Consider the following 27,118-nt stretch of genomic DNA (forward strand, 5'->3'; position numbering starts at 1 on the left):
TGTATATGCAAATATTCCAAAATCAAAAAAAAAAAAAATTAGAAGTACAAAATGCCTCTGGCCCCAGGCTTTTTCAGATAAGTGGTATTTAACCCATACAGACATTCTGGAAAATACTATGGGTGTTCCTCAAAAAATTAAAAATATCATTACTACATGATCCAGCAATCCCACTTCTGAGTATACATTTAAAGAGATTGAAATCAGTATGTCAAAGAGATATCTGCACTCATGTCAGCACGATAGCCAAGATATGGAAGCAACCTACTGTCAATCACCAAATGAACAGATGAATATGTGCTGTATATACATACATGCAATGGAATACTATGCAGCTTTAAAATAAAAGGAAATTCTGTCATTTGTGACATGGATGAAATTGGAGAATTTTATACTAAGTGAAATAAGCCAGGCACAGAAAGACAAAACACTGTATGATCTCACTTATCTGTGGAACCTAAAAAAGTCAATCTCATAGAAACAGTAGAAAGGTGGTTACCAGAGGCTGGGGAGTAGGGGTAGGAATGGAGAAAGGGAAGATGTGTATAAAGTTAGACTGGAGGAGCAGGTTCTAGTGATCTACTGCACTGCCTGGTTAATAGTAACATATTGTATATTTCAAAATTGCTGAATAAAATAGATTTTCATCATCTTCATTATAAAAAAAGATAAGTTGGTGAGGTGATGGAAATATTAATTGGTTTGATTGAATCTTTTTCAGTGCATACGTAGATCGAAACATCACATTGTACCCCATAAATATATACAGAATTTATCAATTAAAAATAAATAATCAGCTAAAAAATTAATTTATGGGCAAACAGAGGAATACACCCATATGGAATTGTATGCAGCAGCAAAAAATTAGCACTAGCTAAGTGTATTAATATTAGAAACATACTATATTTAGAAATATAAAATAATATTTCTATAATCATACATAAGTAGAAAGCTATGAAAAATAAGGGAATAATAAATACAAAGTTTTGGATAATCATTTTTTCTTGAGGGAGAGGGAGGAGACAGAAGATGGCATCAAGCAGCAACATAAAGACTTGAACTCTATTTTTATTACAATAAAACAGAGAAAATGCAAAAACCTTGCATTATAAAAGTCCTTTAGACCTCATCTTCTCCCTATGCTATATGCTATAGTTGTCACATGCATTACCTCTCCAAATATTATAAACCGCACAGATCATGTTATAATTTTTACTTTAAATAGTCACATAAATTTTAAAGAAAGTAATAAGAAAACAATAGTCTTTCCTCTAGCACCTCCATTCTGCTGTTGAGCCCATTCAGCAAATTTTTAATTTCAGATATTTTACTTTTCAGTTCCAGAATATGCATTCGGATCTTTTCATATTTTCTATTTTTCTGTTTATGTTTATAGGAAAGAATTGGAAAGAAACTCTGAACAATGAAATGTTATATTAGAATTGTGGAATGATGGGTGATTTCTGAATTTTAAAAAATTTACCTTTGTATTTTAAAATATTAGCATATTATTCAAGATATTATAAAAATAAACATTGAAAAGTTTGCATATATGCTTCTAGTCTAAGTATCTAAGTTTCTACATTTTCTTCAACAAAAATTAACTAATAAGTAATGTCACATTTTTTGATGCCTCAATTGCCATACAGTCAAAGGAACTTTAGTCATTTCCAAAGATCTTCTCCCAAAATATTTTTGAGAATCTCTGGTTGCTTACACTTATTCATTACTCCATATATTTATCCTTCTTCAACTCTTTCTATGTATTAGAAATTTATCTGATTTAACAGTATGCCATTTTTTAAAATCTCTGTGTGTGTACAGATATATGTTTGCTGATCTATTTATAAGTTGCAATCATCATTACTCTTCACTCCCAATGTTTACCTTGGATACTGTAAAAATAAGAATATTCATACATATATATCCACAATATCAGTATTATACACAAGAAAATTAACAATTCTAGAATTTTTTCTAATATTCAGTAAATATTTATTAAATTTTCCTAATTGTCCCAAGAATGTCTTTTATTTATGTTTATGTTTTATTTTTTGAGACAGGGTCTCACTCTGTTGCCCAGGCTGGGGTGCAGTGGTGTAACCTTGGCTCACTGCAGCCTCGACCTCACTGGGCTCAGGTAATTCTCCTGCCTCAGCCCCCCATGTAGCTGGGGCTACAGGCAGGTGTCACCATGCCTGGCTAATTTTTTGTGGGTATTTCTTTGTGGGTTTTGTTTTTGTTTTGTTTTTTTGTTTTGTTTTGTTTTTAGAGAAAGGGTTTCACCATGTTCCCCAGACTGGTCTCAAACTCCTGGGCTCAAGCAATCCACCTCCCTCAGCCTCCCAAAGTCCTGGAATTACAGGTGTGAACCACCATGCCTGGCTCCCAAGAGTCTTTTATAACTTTTTCGAATCTGTATTCAGTCAAATTTGTTGTCTCTTTAAATCTAGAACAGTTCCTTCCATCTTTGGTGCGTTTTTTTTGTTTTTTTTTTTAATGACCACAGCTATTTAAAGAATCTACACTGGTATGTCCCATTTCTGTACTTATCTTAAGGTACTGTTTAACTTTTTCCCTACTCACTAAATTCTTGTAAACTTGAAGTTAGTTCTACACTCAGCTTGATTAGATTTGGGTTAAACTTCTTTCTTTTTTTTTTTTTCTTTTTTTTTTTGAGACAGGGAGTGCAGTAGCACGATCATAGCTCACTGCAGTCTCGAACTCCTGGGCTCAATCGATCCTTCTGCCTCAACCTCCCAAGTCACTTGGACTACAGGCACATGCCACCACACCCAGCTAATTCTATGTGTGTAGAGACAGGGTCTTGCTATGTTGCCAGACTGGTCTCCAACTCCTGGCCTCAACAACTCTCCCACCTTAGTCTCCCAAAGTGCTAGGATTACAGGCCTGAGCCACCACACCCAGCCAGGTTAAACATTTTTGATGAAGATAAGTCATAGATAATACTGGGTACTTCACATTGTATCACTACAGGAAGTACATGATGTTAAGTTATCCACCATTCATTATGCTAAATTCGAGCTCTTGGTTAAAGTGGCAACTACCACATCTCTCTATTGTAGAGGAACATTTCCCCTGCGCTGTTACTATGGCACCATGCAAATATCTTGCTTCCCGATAACCTTTTACCTAATGGTTTTTAGTGCCATTGCTAAATATTGACTGAATTAATCATTATTCATTATAAAGAGTTGCAAAAACAATAATTTGTAATTCTTTCATTACTTCCACATTCATAAACTGGTATTCTTTTGTTTTAAAATTTTCCTTTTTCTTCTTATGCCACCTCTTTTCTTCTCTTTTTTGAAGATCACCAAGGAGTCATGAATTTTCCTTTATTCAGAATGTTGCAATAATCTATGTTCAAGTTATTCTGAAGTTGGCCAATAAGAGTGCCTGCAATCTGGCTGTTGACATAACCCCGTTAGTTTTTGAAGACTTCCTTGCTGTATGTAACAAAAAATATTCCTGAAAATACTTTAGATTGTTTATACTTATTCACCAATCAGTAAGTTCTTGACTCTGAGTTCAACACAACCACAAAGTGAGCTGCTGGAAAGTGAAAAGGACTCCTAGAAAGGAGAAAACAAGAGAGAAGCAACCATAAAATCTGTATATAAACTCTGCCCAAATCTTTGGCTAACCTCTAAAAGACACATGCACAAGGAAGTCTGTAAGCAGCCCAGCTAAGGATGAAAGAACTAAACCAAATTTGTATTGCCAACTAAGAGACAGAGTTTGCAGCTTCAGTCATGTCTTAAGACATTTCAGAAACTTAATAAAACATGTTTTACCCTATTTAGCCATTCTACAGTGTATACATATTTCAAAACATCATTCTGTCACGATAAATATATGCAACTTTTATTTGCAAATTTAAATAGCCAAGCACAGTGGCTCAGGCCTGTAATCCCAACACTTTGGGAGGCTGAGGTGAGCAGATTATTTGAGCTCAGGAGTACGAGACCAGCCTGGGCAACATAGCAAAACCCTGTCTCTACTAAAAATACAAAAAGTAGTCAGGTGTAGTGGCATGTACCTATAGTCCCAGATAGTGAAGAGGCTGAGGCAGGAGAATCCCTTGAGCCAGGGAGGCGGAGGTTGCAGTGAGTCAAGAAAATTTATTTTCCAGAAAGTTAGTGATACAACCTAAAAGTCTACGTATGGGTTTTTTGGTTACTTAATTTCATATATATATAAATGAAATAATATAATATATATACATATATTATATATATGAAATAATATAATATATATATACACATATAATATGTATGAAATAATATAATATATATACATATATATTATATATACATATATAATATATATACATATATATTATATATACATATATAATATATATTTTTTTGAGATGGAGTATTGCTTTTGTTGCCCAGGCTGGAGTGCTACGGCGCGATCTTGGCTCACTGCAACCTCCGCCTCCCAGGTTCAAGCAATTCTCCTGCCTCAGCCTCCCAGTAGCTGGGATTACAGGCATGAGCCATCATGCCCAGCTAATTTTGTATTTTTAGTAGAGATGGGGTTTCTCCAGGTTGGTCAGGCTGGTCTCGAACTCCCGACCTCAGTTGATCTAACCGCCTCGGCCTCCCAAAGTGCTGGGATTACAAGCTGGAAAATAAATTTTTAAAAACATTATGCTGGCTGGGCGCGGTGGCTCACGCTTGTAATCCCAGCACTTTGGGAGGCCGAAGCAGGCGGATCACGAGGTCAGGAGATTGAGACCACGGTGAAACCCCGTCTCTACTAAAAAATATAAAAAATTAGTTGGGCGTGGTGGCGGGCGCCTGTAGTCCCAGCTACTCGGAGAGGCTGAGGCAGGAGAATGGCGTGAACCCGGGAGGCAGAGCTTGCAGTGAGCTGAGATTGCGCCACTGCACTCCAGCCTGGGCGACAGAGCGAGACTCTGTCACAAAAAAAAAAAAAAACATTATGCTATTATAAGCCAACTCTTTGAAAAAATATATAGGCAAAGAGAGATTTTATTTCTTAAGCACATGAATTTGAAGGCAGATAATAAACAAAAAAAGCCCATCAAGTATAATAAATCACAACAACAAACTGGACAACCAACTGGCAACGTGATACCAAGGTGAAAAAATCATTTTATACATACCTGAATTACTTCATAAAGATGTATCTGAACACTCCCTAACAAGAAAGCACGTTTTTCTCTATTGTCATATTGTATGAGTTCCAATAAAATATTATTCCGCTCATCATCATAACGTCTGGGAACCTCAATATCAAAATATATTAAAAAAATAGCATTAAATTTGAGCCTAAATATTTCTGAACACATACATCCAATATACTATTACATTATTTGCATACCTAGTGATTCATTTTTGTATGTCATTAGCTTTATAACTTTCAACCTCACAGTCACATATATACTAATACCAACAGAATGAAGATCTTGCTTATATCTAACGTCAATTATCATCTTTTGGAAACACCCATTCCCTACATTCTCTTTTTAACTCTACACAAAAGTTCACCCTCAATACTCTATTGAAACTACACTATCAAAGGTAATCAACTACCCAATACGAAATCCAAATAATCCAGATAATCCAAATACAGGTTATCCAAATATCCAACACTAAAAAATATCTAATACCCTTTTCAGTCTCTGTTCTTTAACTTTTTGATAAAATATGTACTATTGCCTGAACTTGAAATTCTCTCCCAACCCTGAGCTCTGGAGCACAGTACCATTATTATATAACCTTTAATATCTGTACACTCTATTGCTAATTAGAAAAAAAGTCATGCCTCCCCACTCTTAAGAAGCCAGGTGCCTTCCTACAGTGTCTCTCCTGATGGTTGACATCAGAGCCAATACCAGCCTTCCTAAAGTTATGTTTATTGAGATCTTGTCTCAGTAAAACTAATAATAAAAAAAACTGTTTTCCCCCAAGAAATGAGATAAAAGGAATGCAAGCCCTGTGTGCCAGCAGACTAGTTAAGAGGGCAGGCTCCATTTTTCAACAATTTGGCATCTTGATTATCAGAAACAGTAGAAAACTACGAATGCGCAATAAAATATTTAAAATACCATTTTAAAAGCAAAACAGGGTTAATAAAACGGTGAGAAGTAATCATATAAAACTCCAAGTATTGGCAGACACTCAGAGAAGTAAACTAGACCCTGAAGTTACATTTGCCCTCAGGGCACTTCCCAATCTGGTGACCTAAAACTGCAGTTTGTATGGTCTTGAAAGGCAAAGAAGAGAGAAGACAAGACATGATACATTTAACAGAGGGTCCTTCCCCAACCATCCTCCCAGAAAGCTGAGAACCCAAAGGGCTATGGCTTCAGTGAATGGAGAACCCCTTCTCCCATCACATCTATAGAAGGCTGCAAGGGAAGTTGTACTGCTGAGTAGAATGGAGTGTGGGGTCCCTAATAAGCTATAAACAAAAACTGGTTCAGTGAAATTGCAGCCTAAAGTCACAGTCACTGAATCTTATAAAAAATTTCGAGCCAGATACTTAAAATGGCTTACATGGTAAACATTATATTATGTATATTTTGTCATAACATAAACAAATAAACAGGACAACTTAAATTTTAAAAAATATCTCAAGTGGAATTTAGTTGAAAATGGTCCCAAACTGGTAGTGGGCTCGGTTGCCTTAGAAGAAACACAAATCTTGCGTAGAGCTACTACTTTCATCCTAAACCTCAAAGAAGTTCCACAAATAATTTTCCAAGGAAAATGAGCAGTTAACAGTCAAAAATAACTCAGTCAGCATGGAAACAAAGTGCCACAAGTGAGAAGAGCAAAAATAGACCCCCAAAAAACCTTAAATATGGGAATTTTTAAGAGCTATGTTTACTATCTTTAAAGGAACAAAAACCAAACTGAAAATATACTCCTGGCACAGGAAACTTTAAAAATGATTTAACAAACCTAAACAAGGAACAACTTGTAGAAATGAAAACTAAAACAATTGTATAAAAACACTATATCAACACAACCACAAATCTGATGCAGCTTTGGAGAATTAATGAACTAGAATTAAGGAATCCCAGCACTTTGGGAGGCCAAGGCAGGTGAATTGCTTCAGCCCAGGAGTTTGATACTAGCCTCGGCAACATGGCAAAATCCCATCTCTACAAAAAAATACAAAAAGTAGCCAAGCATGGTAGTGCACGTCTTTAGTCCCAGCTATTCAGGAGGCTGAGATAGGAGGATCACTTGAGCTCAGAAGGTTGAGGCTGCAGTGAGCCGTGATTGTGCCACTGCACTCCAGTGTGGGTGACAGAGGGAGACCCTGTCTCAATAAAACTAATAATAATAAAATAAAATAAAGATCAGAAGAATTACTTGGAATGCAGGGCAGAGAGACAAAGTGATAAAAAATATTTTTTATAGGTTAAAAGACATGGAAGATAGTGTAAGAATACCTAACGTAAGTTAACCAGAGTCCAAGGAAAGGAAATAAAGGATTAAGAAAATGGAGCACAGAAGCACTATTTTAAGAAACATTAGCTAGCCAGGCATGGTGGCTCATGCCTGTAATCCCAGCACTTTGGGAGGCCAAGGTGGGTGAATCATAAGGTCAGGAGTTCGAGACCAGCCTGACCAACATGGTGACACCCCATCTTTACTAAAAATACAAAATTTAGCCGGGCATGGTGTTGCGTGCCTGTAATCCCAGCTACTCAGGAGGCTGTGGCAGGAGAATCGCTTGAATCCGGGAGGCAGAGGTTGCAGTGAGCCAAGATCGTGCCACTGCACTCCAGCCTGGGTGACAGAGCAAGACTGTCTCAAAAAAAAAAAAAGAAAGAAAGAAATATTAGCTAATAATTTTTCATAACTAATGAACATCAACAATCCAGGTTAAGCAGCCAATAAATCCCAACATAATATAAAGAAACCCAAATATAAACACATCAGAGTGAAATTAGAAGAAAAAAATATATAACACACACAGAAAGAGGAAGCTACATTATTTTCAAAGGTGACAGACTGACAAGTGACTTCTCTTCAACAAATATGGAAGCTAAGAGATAGTGAAATACTTCAGAAAATAACTGCAAATTTACAATTCTATACTCAAAAAAAAATTTCATTCAAAAATGAGAATGACATAAAGACCTGCAAACTAACAAAAGAACAGAAAACCAAACACCGCATGTTCTCACTTATAAGTGGGAGTTGAACAATGAGAACACATGGACACAGGGGAGGGGAACATCACACACCGGGGCCTGTCGAGGGGTAGGGGGATAAGGGAGGGATAGCCTTAGGAGAAATACCTAATGTAGATGACGGTATGATGGGTGCAGCAAACCACTATGGCATTTGTATACCTATGTAACAAACCTGCACGTTCTGCACATGTATCCCAGAACTTAAAGTATTAAAAAAAAAAATTCCCTACAGAACAAGAAAAAAAAAAAAAAAACCAAGCAAACAAAATAATTATGTCACCGACTAACTCTCATAGGAAAAATAATTTTAAATAAATAGTTCTGACAGAAGGTAACTGACCCCAGGAGGATGATCTGAGCTGTAAGAAAAGTTAAAGTGGCAAATATGTAGGTAAACTAAACAAATATAAACCATATTAAATAAATACAAATTACAACTCAGGGGAATTAAAAATACAAAAAAAGAGACAATAATAACATATTAGTTGAGGGTGATAAATGGAATTAAAGTTTCTAAGATCCTTGCTCTTCTCAGGAGAAGGATGAAGGATGAGGGTATTGTTAAACATTGGATTTGATAAGCATATATAATTTCTATGATAGCCATTTTTAAAAAGAGTAGTGTATAATCTCCAAAACAAGAAAGAAGAAAAATGGAATGAAATTGTAAAATACAGTTGACCCTTGAACAACATGGTTTGAGCTGCATGCGTCCACTTATACATGGTTTTTCAATAAAAGTTAGACCCAATGTGCCTGCCTCTCCTGCCTCTCCTTCTACCTCCTCCACCACTTCCTCCTCTGCCATCCTTGAGACAGCAAGACCAACCTCTCTTCTTTCTCAGCCTGCTCAATGTGAAAACGACAAGAATGAAGACCTTTATGATGATCCTCTTCCACTTAATGAACAGTAAATATGCTTTCTCTTCCCTATGATTTTTTTAATGTTTTCTTTTCTCTAGTTGCGTTATTGTAAGAATACAGTATATAATACATAACACACAAAATATGTGTCGATCAACTGTTTATGATATTGGTAAAAATTCTAGTCAACAGTAGACTATTAGTAGTCTACTGACTGGGGAAGTCAGTTTTGACTGCAGAGGGGGGTCAGTGCCTCAGTGCCTGTGTTGTCCAAGCATCAACTGTACTCAATCCCAGAGATGAAGAAAAGAAGACAAAAGAGGAAAGAAGAAAAAAATAATCCACGGTTCAACTGGGATAAATAGAAAGCACAAAAGAAGGTAACAGATTTAAACTCAAACATATTATAATTATATAAAATGTAACAGATGCTACAGTGATGTTACATACATTAACATTACATATATTAACTACTACACTAACAGATGTAGATAAAATACAAAGACTGTCAGACTGGATATTTTAAATCTATATTCAGTTTACAAAAGATAGAGCTAAAACATAATGTAATTTATATTTTTCTAATATAATATTCTATTTCATTGATATTTTCAAATTTTTAGCATAGAGTTATATATGGTATTCTCTTACAGTTTTTAACTGCCTTCATATTTATACCTATATTCCAAATTTTGCATAATTTTCTTAATGAGACCAGAATTGTGCCTACTGTGTTACTTTTATTACTAATTAGCTTTTGTATTGTTACATTTCTTTAACATCTATACTGTTGTAAATAACTCATTTATTTCTTTTGTTATTAATTTCTTCCTCTTGATTTCCTAAAGTTTTACTGTCATTTTCTAAGTTCGCAAATTTAATACTAATTTAGTTTCCACACTCATCTTCCTCCCTCCTTCCCCCCTTCTCCCTGGCTCCCTCCCTCTCCTTCTCCTTTCTTCCTTCCTAATACAATTTTGTTTCACTTTTAGTGGTTGCTCTAGGGATTATAATATGGATCTTTCACATATCACAATGTATCTTGAATTAAAATTAAACCACCATGTCCAATAGTATAATTCTATTTACACCTCCTCATTCTCTGTGCTATTCTGGTGATGTATTGCACTTCTACATATGCTACAATTCCTATCATTCATTGACATTATTGTGTTTTTAAATAATAAAACTCAATTGTCTTTTGGATAAATGTTTTTAATAGTCTTGTATTTTTACTCCCTCATCCCCTCATTTACCATTTCTAGTGCTCTTCCTTCCTGTGTATCTGGGCTTCTATCTGGGATCATTTGTCTCCAACCTGAAGCTTTCTTTATTTATTACAATGCAGGTCTTCTGGATACAAATTCTCTCAGCTTTTGTCTTTCACCATCTTTTTGAAGTATATTCTCACTGAATATGGAAATCTAGGCTGAACTTTCCCCGCCTCCCAGCATTCTAAAGCTGGCATTCTCTTGTCCTCCGATTTACATTGTTTCTGATGGAAAGTCAGTTGATATTCTTATTGTTGTGCATCTGAATGTAATGTGTTTTTCCTCCCTCTGGCTGCCTTTAAGATTTTCTCATTGTCTTTCATTTTCAGCAGTTTGAATGAGATGTATATATGTGTGATCATTTCTGTACTTACTCACTTAAGGTTCACTGAGTTTCTTGAATCTCTGGATGGATTTTTAATCAATTTGGGGAAGACTTAGGTCATTAGTTCTTTAAATATTTCCTCGTCTGGATTCAAATAAAGACAATCAGAAATGACAAGGGGGATGTTGCCACTGACCCCACAGAAATACAAACAACCATTAGAGAATATTATGAACACCACTACGCAAATAAACTAGAAAATCTTCAAAAAATGGATAAATTCATGGTCACATATACCCTCTCAAGACTGAGCCAGGAAGAAACTGAATCCCTGAATAGACCAATAACAAGCTCTGAAATTGAAGCAATAATAAATAGCCTACCAACCAGAAAAAGCCCAAGACCAGATGAATTCATAGCTGAATTCTACCAGATGTACAAAGAAGAGCCGGTACCATTCCTACTGAAACTATTCGCCAAAATTGAGGAGAAGGGATGCCTCCCTAACTCATTCTATGAGGCCAGCATCATCCTGATGAAAACTTGGCAGAGATTCAACAAAAAAGAAAACTTTAGGCCAATATCCTTGATGAACATTGATGCAAAAATCCTCAACAAAATACTGGCAAACTGAATTTAGCAGCGGATTAAAAAGCTTGCCCACCACTGTCAAGTAAGCTTTATCCTTGGGATGCAAGGTTGGTTCGACATATACAAATCAATAAATGTGATCAATCACATAAACAGAACTAAAGACAAAACCCACATGATTATCTCAATAGATGCAGATAATGCAGCTATTGAATAAAATTCAATACCATTCATGTCAAACACTCTCAATAAACTAGGTATTGAAGGACCATACCTCAGAATAATAATAACAAAGATATTATTATTCTGAGGTATGGTCCTTCAATACCTATTTGAAACCCACAGCCAACATCACACTGAATGGGCAATGGTTCCCTACTTTTTTTTTTAACAAACCTCAACTTAATTCAGCTGATGTGCTTCAAAAACAATGGATGTAAATCCAAACCAATTCCCTATTCCCCTTAAAAACTGGCACAAGACAAGGATGCCCTCTCTCACCACTCCTAGTCAACATAGGATTGGAAATCCTGGCCAGGGCAATAAGGCAAGTGAAAGAAATAAAAGGCATCCCAATAGGAACAGAGGAAGTCAAACTATCCGTTTGCAGATGACATAATCCTACATCTAGAAAACCCCACAGTCTCAGCCCAAAATCTTCTAAAACTGATAAACAACTTCAGCAAAGTCCTAGGATACAAAATCAATGTGCAAAAATCACTAGCATTCCTATACACCAACAACAAGCCAAGAACTGAATCAGGAATGAACTCCCATTCACAATTGCTATAAAAAGAATAAAATACCTAGGAGTACAGCTAACTAGAGAGGTGAAAGATCTCTACAAGGAGAACTACAAACCACTGCTCAAAGAAGTCAGAGATGACACAAACAAATGGTAAAACATTCCATGCTCACGCATAGAAAGAATCAATATCATTAAAATGGCCATTACTGCCCAAATAAATTTATAGATTCAATGCTATTCTTATTAAACCACCATTAAGATACTTCAAAGAAGTAGAGAAAACTACTTTAAAATTCATATGGAACCAAAAAGGAGCCCAAATAACCAAAGCAATCCTAAGCAAAAATAACAAAGCTAGAGGCATCACACTACCCAACTTCAAATTATACTACAGGGCTACATAACCAAAACAGCATGGTACTGGCACAAAAACAGACACATAAACCAAAGGAACAGAACAGAGAACCCAGAAATAAGATGACACACCTACAACTATCTGATCTTAAAAGCAATAGGGAAAGGATTCCCTATTCAATAAATGGTGCTGGGATAACTGGCGAGCCATATGCAGAAGATTGAAACTGGACCTCTTCCTTATACCATATACAAAAATTCACTCAAGATGGATTAAATCTTTAAATGTAAAACCCAAAACTATAATATAAAAACCCAGGAAGACAACCTAAGCAATACCATTCAGGACATAGGCAGGGACAAAGATTTCATCATGAAGACACGAAAAGCAATCTCAACAAAAGCAAAAATTGACAAATGGAATCTAATTAAACTAAAGAGCTTCTGCACAGCAAAACAATCAACAGAGTAAACAGACAACCTACAAAATGGGGAAAATTTTTGCAAACTATGCATCTAACACAGGTCTAATAGCCAGCATCTATAAGGAACTTAAACAAATTTACAAGAAAAAAACAAACAACCCCATTAAAAAGTGGACAAAGGACATAAACAGATACTTTTCAAAAGAAGACACATGTGTGGCCAACAATCATGTGAAAAAAAGCTCAACATCATTGATCATTAGAGAAATGCAAATCAAAAGCACAATGAGATACCATCTCACACCAGTCAGAATGGCTATAACTAAAAACTCAAAAAAAAATTACAGATGCTGACGAGGTTGCAGAGAGAAACGAATGCTTATACACTGTTGGCAGGAGTGTAAATAAGTTCAACCATGGTGGAAGACAGTGTGGTGATTCCTCAAAGACATAAAAACAAAAATACCATTTGACACAGCAATCCCATTACTGGGTATATGCCCAAAAGAATATGAATTGTTCTATTATAAAAACACATGCAGGCATATGCTCCTTGCAGCACCATTCACAAGGGCAAAGACATGGAATCAACCTGAACGCCCATCAATGATAGACTGGATAAAGAAAATGTAGTACATATACACCATGGAATACTATGCAGCCATAAAAAAGAATGAGATCATATCCTTTCCAGGGGCATGGATGGAGCTGGAGGCCATTATCCTTAGCAAACTAGCACAGGAACAGAAAAACAAATACTACATGTTCTCACTTACAAGTGGGAGCTAAATGATTAGAACACATGGACACATAGAAGGGAACAACACACAGTGGGGCCTATCAGAGGGTGGAAGATAGGAGGAGGCAGAGGATGAGAAAAATAACTGAGTACTAGGCTTAATACCTGGTGATGAAATAATCTGTACAACAAACCCCCATGACACAAGTTTACCTATGTACCAAGCCTGTACATGTACCCCAGAACTTAAAAGTTAAAAAAATATATTTCCTCTTCTCTTCCTCTGGGACTCAACTATATGTTATAAATTGAGTGACAGTATCCCACCAGTTTCTTGCATTTTTCCATTCTTTTTTTCCTCTGAGCTTCAATTTGAATGATTTTGATTGACCAATCTTTCAGTTCACAGATCCTTTCTCTTACTGTTTCCAGAATGCTTTTAAGTCCTTCAATGAATTATCCATTTCAAATACTGTATTTTTTAGATCTAGAATTTTTATTTGGTTCTCTTCCATTTTCACTGTCTTCAAAATTCCCATTTTGTCCACCTTTTGTACACCGTTTCCACGTTGATATGTTTATGACAGTTATTTTAAAGTTCTTGTCTCTAATTTGAACATCTGGATCATCTATGGGTTTACTTCTATTGACTGCTTTTATCCCTCCATAAGTGGTAATTTTTTATTGTATGAATGGACATTATAAATGACAAAGACTGGATTTTTAAAATATCTTCCTCTAAAAAGTGTTCAGTTCTTTTTTGGAAGGCAATTCCTGGCAGATTATGTTCGTCCTACAGAGGCTTCGTTAGAGGATGGGTCTATTTCAGTTTCTGTAGAACATGGTTCTTGCTCTTAAAACTTGGCCTTTCTGGGATCTCAGCTGAATTCTGCGACTGTTTAATCAGAACTCTCTGCTTTCGCTCAGACTCCAATAACTCTGAATTTGGACTTCTGAATTTTCTAGTCAGCTCTCAGCCCTCCAGCGTCTGTTCTCTGTAGTTTCTCCTGGAGGCTTACCCTGTACACACACAACTTATTTTCAGCCAAGAACCTGAGGAGAATACCTACATAGATTTCTGGGCTCTTTATCTGCTATTCCTTTTTCTTTAGAACCCTGCTCAACAAATTCCAGCCCCTATAGGAGCCCTAAATTGCCATCTCTGCTTTCTCTTCTTCCTCTGCTCAGCATCTGCTTCCTCCGCGCACCAAGACTGCCATTCTCTGCTTGGGTTTCACTCCGCTGTGCGGGAATCACTGCCAGATAAAAAGCTGCTGTAAATGTGGAGCTCACCGCTTGCGCTTCCCTTCTCTTTAGAAGTGCCTCCCTCCACTTTCCATTGTCCAATGCCAGGATATAGTTCCTTCATATATTTTTCTGTTTCATAGCTGTTCAGAGCAGACGAGTGAATCCAATACCAGCTATTCCAGCATGGCCAGAACCAGAAATCCACTACTACTCATTCTTCAGTCTGAGTTTTTATATCACTTTCCCAGCAGCTTTCTGGAACAATTAAACTAAGTTAAATCCACTTCCTATGTGTTTTCAGTTGTTAGTTTGTATGGATTTCAAAAATTTTAACCTATATCTATGTTGTACATTTTAGCAAATTAAAGTCCTAAAGCATATGCAATGCAATTTTATTTTATCCTAATTATATACTATATAAAGTCAAGAATTTCTACAATGGTTAAAACAAAGAAACAATTTTTTTCTTACTCCCGCCTGTATTAATCATGGTTTTTTGTTGTTTTTGTTGTTTGTTTAGGTTTGATATTTTTGAGACAGGGTCTCACTCTGTCACTCAAGCTGGAGTGCAGTGATAGGATCATGGCTCACTGAAGCCTCAAACTACTGGGTGCAAGCCATCCTCTGCCTCAGCCTCCGGAGTAGCTGGCACTACAGCTACATGCCACCACACCCAGTTAATTTTTTAATATTTCTTTTGTAGAGATGGGGTCTTGCTATGTTGACCAGGCCAGTTTTGAACTCCAGGCCTCAAGCATTCCTCCTGCTTTGGCCTCCCAAAATCCTGGGATTATAGGCGTGAGCCACTATGCTCAGTCAATCACATTTTGTTTTGTTTTTAAGAAAAAAAAAAAAAAAAAGCTTCTGTAAGTTATGATGTTCTGGCATCTTGAAAAGCTTGTTGAGGGAGAGACTTCCACTCCCAGGGTTAGACTGCTAGAGACAGCAAAGGCTTAGCAGAGAGCACATCTTTTATTTGCAAACTAACCAATCCCAAGGCTATATATAGCTCCACCCACTTTTTTTTTTTTTTGTCTCACTCTGTTGCCCAGGCTGGAGTGCAGTAGTGCCATCTTGGCTCACTGCAAACTCTGTCTCTCGGGTTCAAGCGATCCTCTTGCCTCAACCTCCCAGGTAGCTGGGATTACAGGCATGTGCCACTACACCCGGCTAACTTTTGTATTCTTAGTAGAGACGGGTTTCACCATGTTAGCCAGGCTGGTCTCGAACTCCTGACCTTAAGTGATCCGCTCTCCTCGGCCTCCCAAAGTGCTGGGATTATAGGCATGAGCCACCGTGCCCAGCCAACCACCTCCTAATCTAATTCTCACACACATTTCTCTTGCCCTAAATTATCCCAGGGCCAGGTATTAGAAAACTAGAAGACCATTTCTATAACCCAAAAACCCCTGAAATTATTCAAACTAGCCAATCCTAAACTGGTTTCCTGCCTTGCCTTTCCCTCAGCAACCCCCAAAAGGCCTAGACTCTCCCCTCACTCCTGTCCTCTGCCTCCTGACCATTCTGATACTTCCCCTGTGGCCCTCAGTGGTGTGTCATGTCCCCTACTCTCAGAGAATATAACAAATTCTTTTTTCAATGACAGTACCTCTCCACGTTTTCATACAGTCATAATTCTGTAAGTTAAATCCTGTGTGTAATTTTAGAATTCCACCCCACCCACTCCCTAATTTCCATTCCTCAGAAGCTGCCTTTTTGGCCTCTAAATAAATTTCTCTAAGTTTTGCCTTCATGTTTCTAAGTAACATGCTTATATTATTCATTGATTTTTTTTAGTTTGAAATACTAACTACTAACTGCATATTGTGGAAGAAAAATATTATCTCTCAATTCTCCCCCAACAGTTTTCATACTTCTCGCCATTCCTCCAATATATTCTATAACATACATTTTTGTTAGAGTTAGTGTTTATATTAGTTTATATGTATAACTGTCATTCAGAATTTAACAATATATTACAATAATTATATTTCCTTTCCTGTATCATTTTTAATTTCCCTGTAGTTAACATGTGTCTTGCTTTTTTATGTTTCTTTGTTTGCTTGTCCAATTTTCTGTGTAATTATTAAGTCATTCTCAAACTTTCTATTAGACTTCCATTAAAACTGTCCTTTTAATGTGCTCGAACTAACAGTACCTATTTAAATAAATACAGGAAACAGATTTTTATTATGCTAATGAAGATAAACACCTTACTATATACTTTACATTATTTTCAAGTATTAATGTTTCAAATTTTATTTAAATGGACATATATCCCCCAAATTCTTGAGAATTTGCCAATGAAGCTTAGGAAAACTATTTGCAAAGTAAAACAAACAGTATGTATTGTCTCCAGCAAAACTATTCCTTGTTTTTTCGTTGCTTACAACAAACAAACAAATGAACAACAACAAAAAAAAACCTATGCTTAAAAAACTGTCTTCACAGTGTGGCGATTCCTCAAGGTTCTAGAACTAGAAATGCCATTTAACCCAGTGATCCCATTACTGGGTATATACCCAGAGGATTATAAATCATGCTACTATAAAGACACATGCACACGTATGTTTATTGTGGCACTATTCACAATAGCAAAGACTTGGAACCAACCCAAATGTCCGTCAATGATAGACTGGATTAAGAAAATGTGGCACATATACACCATGGAATACTATGCAGCCATAAAAAAGGATGAGTTTGTGTCCTTTGCAGGGACATGGATGAAGCTGGAAACCATCATTCTTAGCAAACTATCACAAGGACAGAAAACCAAACACCACATGTTCTCACTCATAGGTGGGAATTGAACAATGAGAATACATGGACACAGGGTGGGGAACATCACACACCAGGGCCTGTAGGGGGATGGGGGGCTAGGGAAGGGATAGCATTAGGAGAAATACCTAATGTAAATGATGAGTTGACAGGTGCAGCAAACCAACATGGCACATGTATACCTATGTAACAAACCTGCACATTGTGCACATGTACCCTAGAACTTAAAGTATAATTTAAAAAAACTAAAAACTGTCTTCACTACTCAACACTTAATCAGATAAAGTCTGAAAAATAATATGGAGCATAGAGGAGAAAAGGCTTTAGAATTTCCCTAAAATTCAACTAATGTAATAAATAATTGGACAAATCAATGAATCCTGCAGCTGTATGGAATAGTGTCATTCTTTTTTTTTTTTTTTTTTTTTGAGACAGAGTCCAGCTTTGTTGCCCAGGCTGGAGTGTGGTGGCATGATCTCAACTCACTGCAACCTCCACCTCCTGGGTTCAAGTGATTCTCCTGCCTCAGCCTCCCAAGTAGCTGGGATTACTGGTGTGCGCCACCATGCCCGGCTAATTTTTGTATTTTTATTAGAGACAGGGTTTCACCATGTTGGTCAGGCTGGTCTCAAACTCCTGACATCAAGTAATCTGCCCACCTCAGCCTCCCAAAGTGCTGGGATTGCAGGCATGAGACACTGTGCCCAGCCATTTTTGAAAAAGTTTTAAGATACATTAAAGATTCTAATAAGCCTAACTGTAAACAGAAACATAGTAAGTGCTGGTGTGTGAGGCAGTTTAATGAAGTCTGGTCTGAAACCAGACTGCCCACATTCCCAGCTGAACCACTTACCACTTACCAGCTCTATGACCTTAAGAAAGGTCCTTAACCACAGAGTGCCTCAGTTTCTTCATCCGTAAAATAAGGATGATTGTGTGTGTGTGTGTGTGTGTGTGTGTGTGTGTGTGTGTGTGTGGGTTGTAATAAAGACTAAGTTAATCCATGCAAAAATAATTAGAGACAAAGGGGAATACAGGATAGAATAAAAGGAATGGGAAAGGAGATGGGAAAAACTCTAAGGCGGAAGACAGTAGATGGGAAAAGAAGAGCAAGATAGAGATTAATACATGCATAATGAATACTGGAAACCACGGACAGTAACATCTTAGGAAAGACATCTACTAAGATTATGCATTTCGCAGTAAAATTGTTTCTTTTTTTAAAACACCACTGTAGCCCATAGTATAGAAATAGAATACTGTAAGATACCAAATAAAAAGGCACTCAATGCTTTTGTTTCTTTTCTACTTATTTTTATAAAAAAACAGAATTAGGGTAGAATATTTGGAACTATAAGGAGCCATTCTAATATCTAGAAGAGATACTAACATTACCTGCACAGAAAAATACTTCACTTCATCGAACTTAATTACAGTGCTCTTCTCATTGTTTTTTAATAGCAAGCTACACATTTTTGTACATTTCGCAGCTTTGTTTATAGAGATGCGAATGAATAAGTTAGCAAAATGTTGTAAACTGACTGAAAATAGAATGATATTCAGGAAATAAATTTTGTTGTAATTGAACAATAATACATTATAAAATTAATACATTAAACGATTCAGACCAAAACCTAAGACTCAATCATGTTGCATTAAACAATAGAAAAAAGTATTCTAAAATAGTATTTTTGCCCATCACTGGTGGACACAATATAAGTAAAAGAAGGTTGATTCTTCCTTACATCCCTTATATTTTTAACTTCACATTTCCAACAAAATTCCTTTGCAAGTTTTTCTATATATTAATTTCAAGGTGACTAAATATATGCAATATATAGTTGAAATTTTTCCTACGGATAATTACGTAGAAATTCAAAATATTTTAAAATATATCAGATTAACTTATTTTTAATTTTGAGACAAAAAGTGTTCTACCCTAATTCACTTAAGAATATAGTTCATTTATAGGCCGGGTGCAGTGGCTCACGCCTGTAATCCCAGCACTTTGGGAGGCCGAGGCGGGCGGATCACGAGGTCAGGAGATCGAGACCATCCTGGCTAACACAGTGAAACCCTGTCTCTACTAAAAATACAAAAAATTAGCCAGGCGAGATGGCGGGCGCCTGTAGTCCCAGCTACTAGGGAGGCTGAGGCAGGAGAATGGTGTGAACCCCAGGGGGCAGAGCCTGCAGTGAGCCAAGACCGTGCCACTGCACTCCAGCCTGGGTGACAGCGAGACTCTGTCTCAAAAAAAAAAAAAAAAAAGAAAGTTCAAAAAAAAAAAAGAATATAGTTCATTTATACTATATTGGTCTGTATTGTATCTTTCATAGAATGCTACAGAGTAAAACAATTTTGGTTCATGATTTAACTATCTTCAAAAATCTCTTTATACAGAATTATTTTTCAAAATTCTCTCTATATAAAAAAGAAACATCAAATCTCCATAATGAGGCTGGTTTTATGCTGTGATAAATCTAAAAATAAGCACTCAGCTTATTTAAAAGCACCAATATAAATTAAATCCTTTTAAAAATGTTTAAAGGAAGCACACATTACTTACAAATAAATTAGCAATATCATACAAGAAGATATATATTTTTCCTTTCATTTATATGGTGATTGCGGTGATTACAGATGGCTGAAAAGCTTTTGTTACTCCCACATCAAAAAGTCCACTTTATTTCCCCTGCCACTAAATCTGGGCTGGCTCTATGATTACATTAACCAATAAAATGTAATGGAACGTGACTAGGGTTGGGACTAGTAAGCCAAAAAGGCACTCACCTAGAGCACAAAATTTAAGGGGACACCAACAACTAGTAATCAAGATAAATAATATATTACTGTGATATATTTTTAAATTAAAATTAATAAACGGGGATAAAACATGATATGACTCAGGGAAAGAGATCATTTCAGCATCCCCGCTAAGTCTAGCCTTCCATGCATCCCCACTAAAGCAACCAGACATGTAAACGGGCCACTTCAGATATTCCAGCCCTTTTGAGCTGTCAGACAACGATAGCCCAAGCTTTTATATCATGAAGCAGAAGAAGCAACTAGTGAATGAACGGTAGTGATTGATGATAAAATGGTCAATGTGTTAAGCCACTAAGTTTTGAAATGGTTTGTAATGCAGCAATGGATAACTGAAACAGTGAGATATAATTACTATGATTCTTAATCAAAAGAAAGGATACTCTTAGGCGTAAAATGTCTGCAGTTCTTTATATGAATGCCCAGGCAGCCAACCTACAACAATCAAAACAAAAATACAGACAGTGAATGCATTTAAAAAGTTAACTGTTCTTTAACTTTACACTGAACTCTATTTTTAAAAAGTAAAACTCCACGTTGTTGGTTTTTCCCATTCTATATATTGTTTCTCATGAAAAATATCTAGTTAATAGAAATCATCAGAAAGCAGAAATACAGAAGAAAAATGGACAGGCCACATTCAAAGTAAACCTAAAAGGAACAAGAATACAAAGCCAAAGAATAATTCATTATTAACATAAATCTGATCATCACTCTTTAAATTGTTTTTATTTGATATTAGGTGAGAACTGATAAAATATAGCACCCTACATATAAAATTAAGAAATGTGCCTTATTTCAGACAAACTCTTTTATCCAGTATCCTAAGACCACTTAATTCATTCAGCAATGTTTCATTGGCTATAACATGCCAGGGACTGTAAAATATTCATGCTCTTGCACCAAGTTTTTCTAAATGTTAAAGAAAATTGCATCATGTGCTTAACCAAAAAATCAAATACAAAATGAATGCAGGAACATCTGAATCCTAATATGAGAATTAGCCAAATATATTTAGCCATGTTTAGTATTTAAAACCAAGTAAAAATAACAGAAATATTAAACATTGTATATGATAGGAGGCAGAGGGACAAGAAAAATTCTTATTTCATACCCAGTTACCATTCTAATAGTGTTCAGAAAATAAAAATAACTGTAAATGAATGTCATGATATTTGACAGTTCTATATGCATGTAGATTCTCATGTCTTGTTCTGTACTTTGAAAACAGAGTAACAGATTTTTCTGGTTCTCAGCCTAGATACTGGGTCCTCCCTCTGTGGTGTGTGTGTGTGTGTGTGTGTGTGTGTGAGAGAGAGAGAGAAAAGGGGGGGTGTTTGCTTTTGTTTCTAGGAGGTTTTTTGGATGGGGAAGGGGTGCAGGATCAATTTTCAAGCTTTAGCATGATCTAGCAATAAATAAAATCACTTTAAGAGCTCAGTAAAATTACTGATTCCCAGGCTCCTCTCCTAGAGATTCTAAGTTAGCAGATCTTAGGTGGAGCCTCAAGTTAATGTTTTATAAAAAGCATCTCAGGTAATTCTGATGTAACTAGATTTGGGAATCCCTAACATAGAAGATATTATTTCTGTGAATCAGGATGTTTTCTATAATTTCAGTGATTATTACAATGTTTTTCTGACTCATAAAAATGAAAAATTCATAAACATGTCATCAGAGAGGACCATTTTCTGCATATACTGTTTGATTATCAAATAATAAATAACTTACACAGGTTTTGAGGGTTACTCATACATACCACATCCCCAAGTGGCACCAAATTTGGTGTCTCCTGTGTTATTTCCAGTTCTTCACTATCAGACCCTTTAAGAGTTTTTCTCAGCATCTACAATGTAAATAAATTAAGATTTAAGAAGAGAAAGAAAAACATAACTAGGTGAAACATCAATTCAATAATTATTGTATGACTCTCTAGTAAGTATCAAGTCTCCTCAGTAGTGGGGTATTAATATGATTAAGAAACTCATCCCTATCCTCAATAAGAAGTCAGTAGAGAAATAAAAATGTACACAAATATAAAATTAAGGGAATCATGAAAGAAAAGTACATAGTTCTTCAGTTTGTTAAGAGATTGAATATTTAGTAGGATATCTTGAAAAGCTTATAAGGAGAATTCCAGTTGGCCCTAGTATAGGAGATGCCTTGAGTCTGAATCTCTACTCAATCAAATATATATACACATACACACATACACACACACACACACATATATATGCACACACGCACACACATATACACACATACATATGCACATGCACATACACACTATAAGGACAGAAAGCAAGGAAAGAGAAATCTTAAGAGATGCTGGAAAAGAACAGAGAGGCGTAGGGAACACAAAAGGAAGTACAGACAAAATCATCCTGAGAAAGAGAAAGTTCAACATTGAGCACAAAAATTCTGACCACAGGTCTAGGAGTTAGTAGTTCACAACAATGGCCATAGAGAAGGGACCTGAAAGAGAAGGACCAGAAGTAGCTCCTCATGATGAGCACTGCTTCTGGGGTGAAGGCGTCAGAGAAGAAGAGGTATCCCTGCATACATGGCAGGGAAGAGAAAGAAGGATGTAAGAGGGGCAAATTAAGCATACCAGAAAAACTGAAGAGAACAATAGGTTATGCCCCTACTTTCCTCTTACCTCCCATCAATTACAACTTCATCCATTTAAAAAAACTACTTCAATACACTGAAAGAAGAGAGTATGCTTAAACTATGGCAAAAAAATGACCATGGCCAACAAATACGGAAAATCTGACCAACTCCATTAAAAGCTATTATAAGGAGAAAATGGGGAGAAATCTTCAGATGACAAAAATTCTTCCTCTCAAATAACCACAAAACAGAAGTAAATTACAACATAAGATTTCAAACTGAATTAAGTATCTTCAAACAAGCATTTGGAGATGTTTTTAAGCCTACAACTAACAATTCATTTATTTACTCAACAATTAAAACAGAAGTTGACCAAAGAGAAGAAAGAAAAAATGAAATGAGTTTTGATCAATTCAGGAAAGAAATTTTTAAAAAAGACAAACCATCCCAGAAATAAATACTAAATTACAAAGTACCCAAGGTAGCATCGATTCAAATAAAAAGTTTATAAGGGGCATTGAAGAAGATAAGAACCAGTGAAGAGAATGATAATGAGATAGAGAAAGAAGGATAAAGAGTCAGAGAAAAATGGTTGAATTGGAAGGCAGGAAAATGAAAAATCCTCGAAGAAGCAAAACGAAACAATGGAGGAAAAACTAATGTTTAAAGTTATAATCCAAGAAAAATTTAAGGAATAAGAGAAAAATCTATATGTGGATAGGACTCACCATGTGTCTAGAAAAACTGGCTCATAATGATCAACTCCAAGATATGTCCTAGTAAAATTATTAGGCTTTATAAAGACATCTTGCCTACAGGCAAATGACCAAATTATCTATGAAGATAAGAAATAAGACTAGCATCATATTTCTCAAGGGCAATATACAAAGCAATGCAACTGCAGAGCTGTATTTTTATAAAGTTCAAGGCAAGAAAGGTCAAGCCAAGGATTTTTATCCAACCAAGTCTATTTTTATCCAATAAAGTAACAGCATTCAAGTATCAAGGCTATTTTAAAAAATACATGAAACAGGCATTCCAGATAACACTTTACTCTTGAGCCCCTCCCAAGAAATCTACTAAAACATGAGCTTCAACCAAACCAAAAGAGAGTGGGGAAAACTTCAGGATAAGACTTATGGAGAGGACAGGCACAGTGGCTCACACTTGTAATCCCAACACTTTGGGAGGCCGAGTTGGGTGTATCACTTGAGGCCAGGAGTTTGAGACCAGCTTGGCCAACATGGCGAAAACCCACCTCTACTAAAAATACAAAAGTTAGCTGGGCATGGTGGTGCACACCTGCAATTCCAGCTACTTGGGAGACTGAGGCAGGAGAATCGCTTCAACCTGAGAGGTGGAGATTGCAGTGAGCCAAGATTGCACCACTGCACTCCAGCTTGGGCGATAGAGTGAGACTCTGTCTCAAAAAAAAAAGGACTTATGGAGAGCAGTTAACATATTTAATTGCAGAGTTAAGACTAAAGTAAAGATTCAAATGTTACTACTACAGAAACCACCAAACAACTATAATAAATAATAAGGGAGAAACAAAGGAACGAAGGACACATAAAACAACCAGAAATTAATTAATAAAATGATGAGAATAAGCCCCCACCTATCAATAATAACCTTGAATGTGAATGAATTAAGCTCTCCACTTCAAAGTATACACGGCTAAATGGATCAAAAAAAAACATGACCCGATCTTTCAGATTTGGGTAAAAGAAGCCAGACCTACTGAGTTTACATTTTGTTTCTGCCCTCTCTGGCTGTGTTACCCTGGGCAAGTTGCTTAACCTCTCTAAGCCACAGATGCTGCATGCAATTTGCTGAATCATAACAGAACCTATTTTATGGGGCTCTTGTGAGACTTAAGGAAATTAATATAAATAGGTCAGACATGGTGGCTCACACCTGTAATCACAGCAATTTGGGAGGTCAAAGCAGGAGGATTGCTTGAGCCTAGGAGTTCAAGACCAGCCTGGGTAACCTAGTGATACCCGCCCCCATCTCTACAAAAGATAAAAGTAAATTAGCCTGGTGTGATGGCACATGCCTGTGGGCTGAGGTGGGATCATTGCTTGAGCCCAGGAGTTCAAGGCTGTAGTGAGCTATGATTTTGCCACAGCACTCCAGCCTGGGGGACAGAGCAAGACTCTGTCACACACACACACAAAATTAATATAAAGAAAGCAACTAATATACAGTACCTGGTATACAGTAATCAATACTTCAGAGTTTACTCTAGTTAAAAACCGAATTGTCTTTCCCAAAAATGCATATATTGCAATCCTCACTCCTTGTGCCTCAGAATGTGACTGTATTTGGAGATAGGATTTTTAAAGAGGTAATTAGATTAAAATGAGGTCATCAGGGTGGACCCTAATCCCATATGCTAAGAAGAGAGGTCTCAGAAGAAACCAACCCTACCATCTTAATTTTGGACTTCCAAGCCCCAAAACTGTGAGAAAATAAATGTCTGAGGTTTAAAATACCCAGTCTGTGGAGCTTTGTCATGCAGCTCTAGCAACAAATGCTGCTTGCATTATGGGACAGCAATGCTAGATTTTACATATGGTAAGCATTCCTTCTATAAGCATTTATTAGCACCTACTACCTGCTGGCTGGGCTGGGACTCATATAGGGTAATTGCCTCCAGCATAATTTTTTTGGGTCGTGGGGGAGACAGGGTCTTGCTCTGTCACCCAGGATGGACTGCAGTGGTGCGATCATAGCTCACTATAGCCTCAAACTCCTGGGCTCAAGTGATCCTCTCACCTTGGCCTCTCAAAGTACTAGGATTAGAGGCATGAGCCATCACACCCAGCCTCAGGCACAAAACTTAATTGAATGCCAAAAAACTCAGTCACCATGATAATAATATGTATACTTTTTTTAAAATTTTGGTAGAGGGGAAGGGGCATGGAGCTCTCATGCTCTCTCCGGGCGTGTGACCCTCCAGGAATATTTTAATGCATGTTTTTAAAAAAATCAAAATGTTTTCCCCACTTCTCACTACTGCACTTGACCAATATTAAAAAGAAAATAGGCTGGACATGGTGGCTTATGTCTATAATCCCAGCACCTTGGGAGGCCAAGGTGGGCAGATCATTTGAGCCCTGGAGTTCCAGACCAGCCTGGGCTACATGGCAAAACCACGTCTCTACAAAACATACAAAAATTAGCCAGGCATGGTGGCGAGTGCCTACAGTCCTAGCTACTCAGGAGGCTGAGTTGGGAGGATCACCTGAGCCCGGGAGGTTTAGGTTGCAGTGAACTGTGATTATGCCACTACACTCCAGCCTCTGTGACAGGGTGAGATCCTGTCTCAAAAAAAAAGAAAAAAAAAAAAGAGAGAGAAAGAAATAAAAATGCAAAAAAGTTGATTAAAAAAAAAAAACATGACCCACCTATATGCTGCCTATAAGAAACTCATCTCATCTGTAAAGGCACATATAGAATGAAAGTAAAGGCATAGAAAAAAATATTCCAAGAATAGCTATGCCATGAGCAGAAGCAGCTATGGTTATATCAGATAAAATAGACTTAAAGTAAAAAACAGTAAAGAGACAATTTAAAAAAAGGTCATTAGGTCATTATATAATGATAAACGTGTCAATTCAGCAAGAGGATATAACAATTCTAAATAAATTATGTACCCAACACCAGAGTACTCAGATATATAAATAGTATTACATCCAAAGGGAAGGATAGACTCCAATACAATAATATCTGGGGACTTTAACACACTACTCTCAGCATTAGACAGATCATCTAGACAGAAAACTAACAGAGAAACACTGGATTTAAATTACACATTAAACCAAATAGACCTAACAGACATTTACAGAATATTTCATCCAATAGCTACTGAATACCCACTCTTCTCACCACCACATGGAAAATTCTCCATGACAGACTATATCTTAGGACACAAAACAAGTCTTACCAAATTTTAAAACATCAAAATCATATCAAGTATCTTCTGAGACCACAATGGAATAAAACTAGAAATCAGTAACAAGGGGAACTTTGGAAGCTGTACAAACACATGTAAATTAACAACATGCTCTTCAATGATCATTGAGTCAAGAAAGAAATTAAACAGAAAATTAAAAAATTTCTTG

General features: G+C 36.5%; 1 protein-coding gene across 1 annotated transcript in view; it reads right to left on the minus strand.

The window, feature by feature from the left end:
* Positions 1-27,118, minus strand: part of C2CD6 (C2 calcium dependent domain containing 6) — an 85,952-nt gene that overhangs the window by 42,606 nt on the left and 16,228 nt on the right. The window contains exons 2-5 of the mRNA XM_030802818.1: positions 22,135-22,221; positions 20,759-20,810; positions 18,948-19,093; positions 5,159-5,281 (exon numbers count right to left, since the gene is read on the minus strand). Of these exons, the coding sequence (XP_030658678.1) occupies positions 5,159-5,281; positions 18,948-19,093; positions 20,759-20,810; positions 22,135-22,221 (408 nt within the window). The remainder of the gene's footprint in view (positions 1-5,158; positions 5,282-18,947; positions 19,094-20,758; positions 20,811-22,134; positions 22,222-27,118) is intronic.

Source organism: Nomascus leucogenys, chromosome 22a (genome assembly GCF_006542625.1).
Source record: "Nomascus leucogenys isolate Asia chromosome 22a, Asia_NLE_v1, whole genome shotgun sequence".
NCBI classification, from domain to species: Eukaryota; Metazoa; Chordata; class Mammalia; order Primates; family Hylobatidae; genus Nomascus; species Nomascus leucogenys.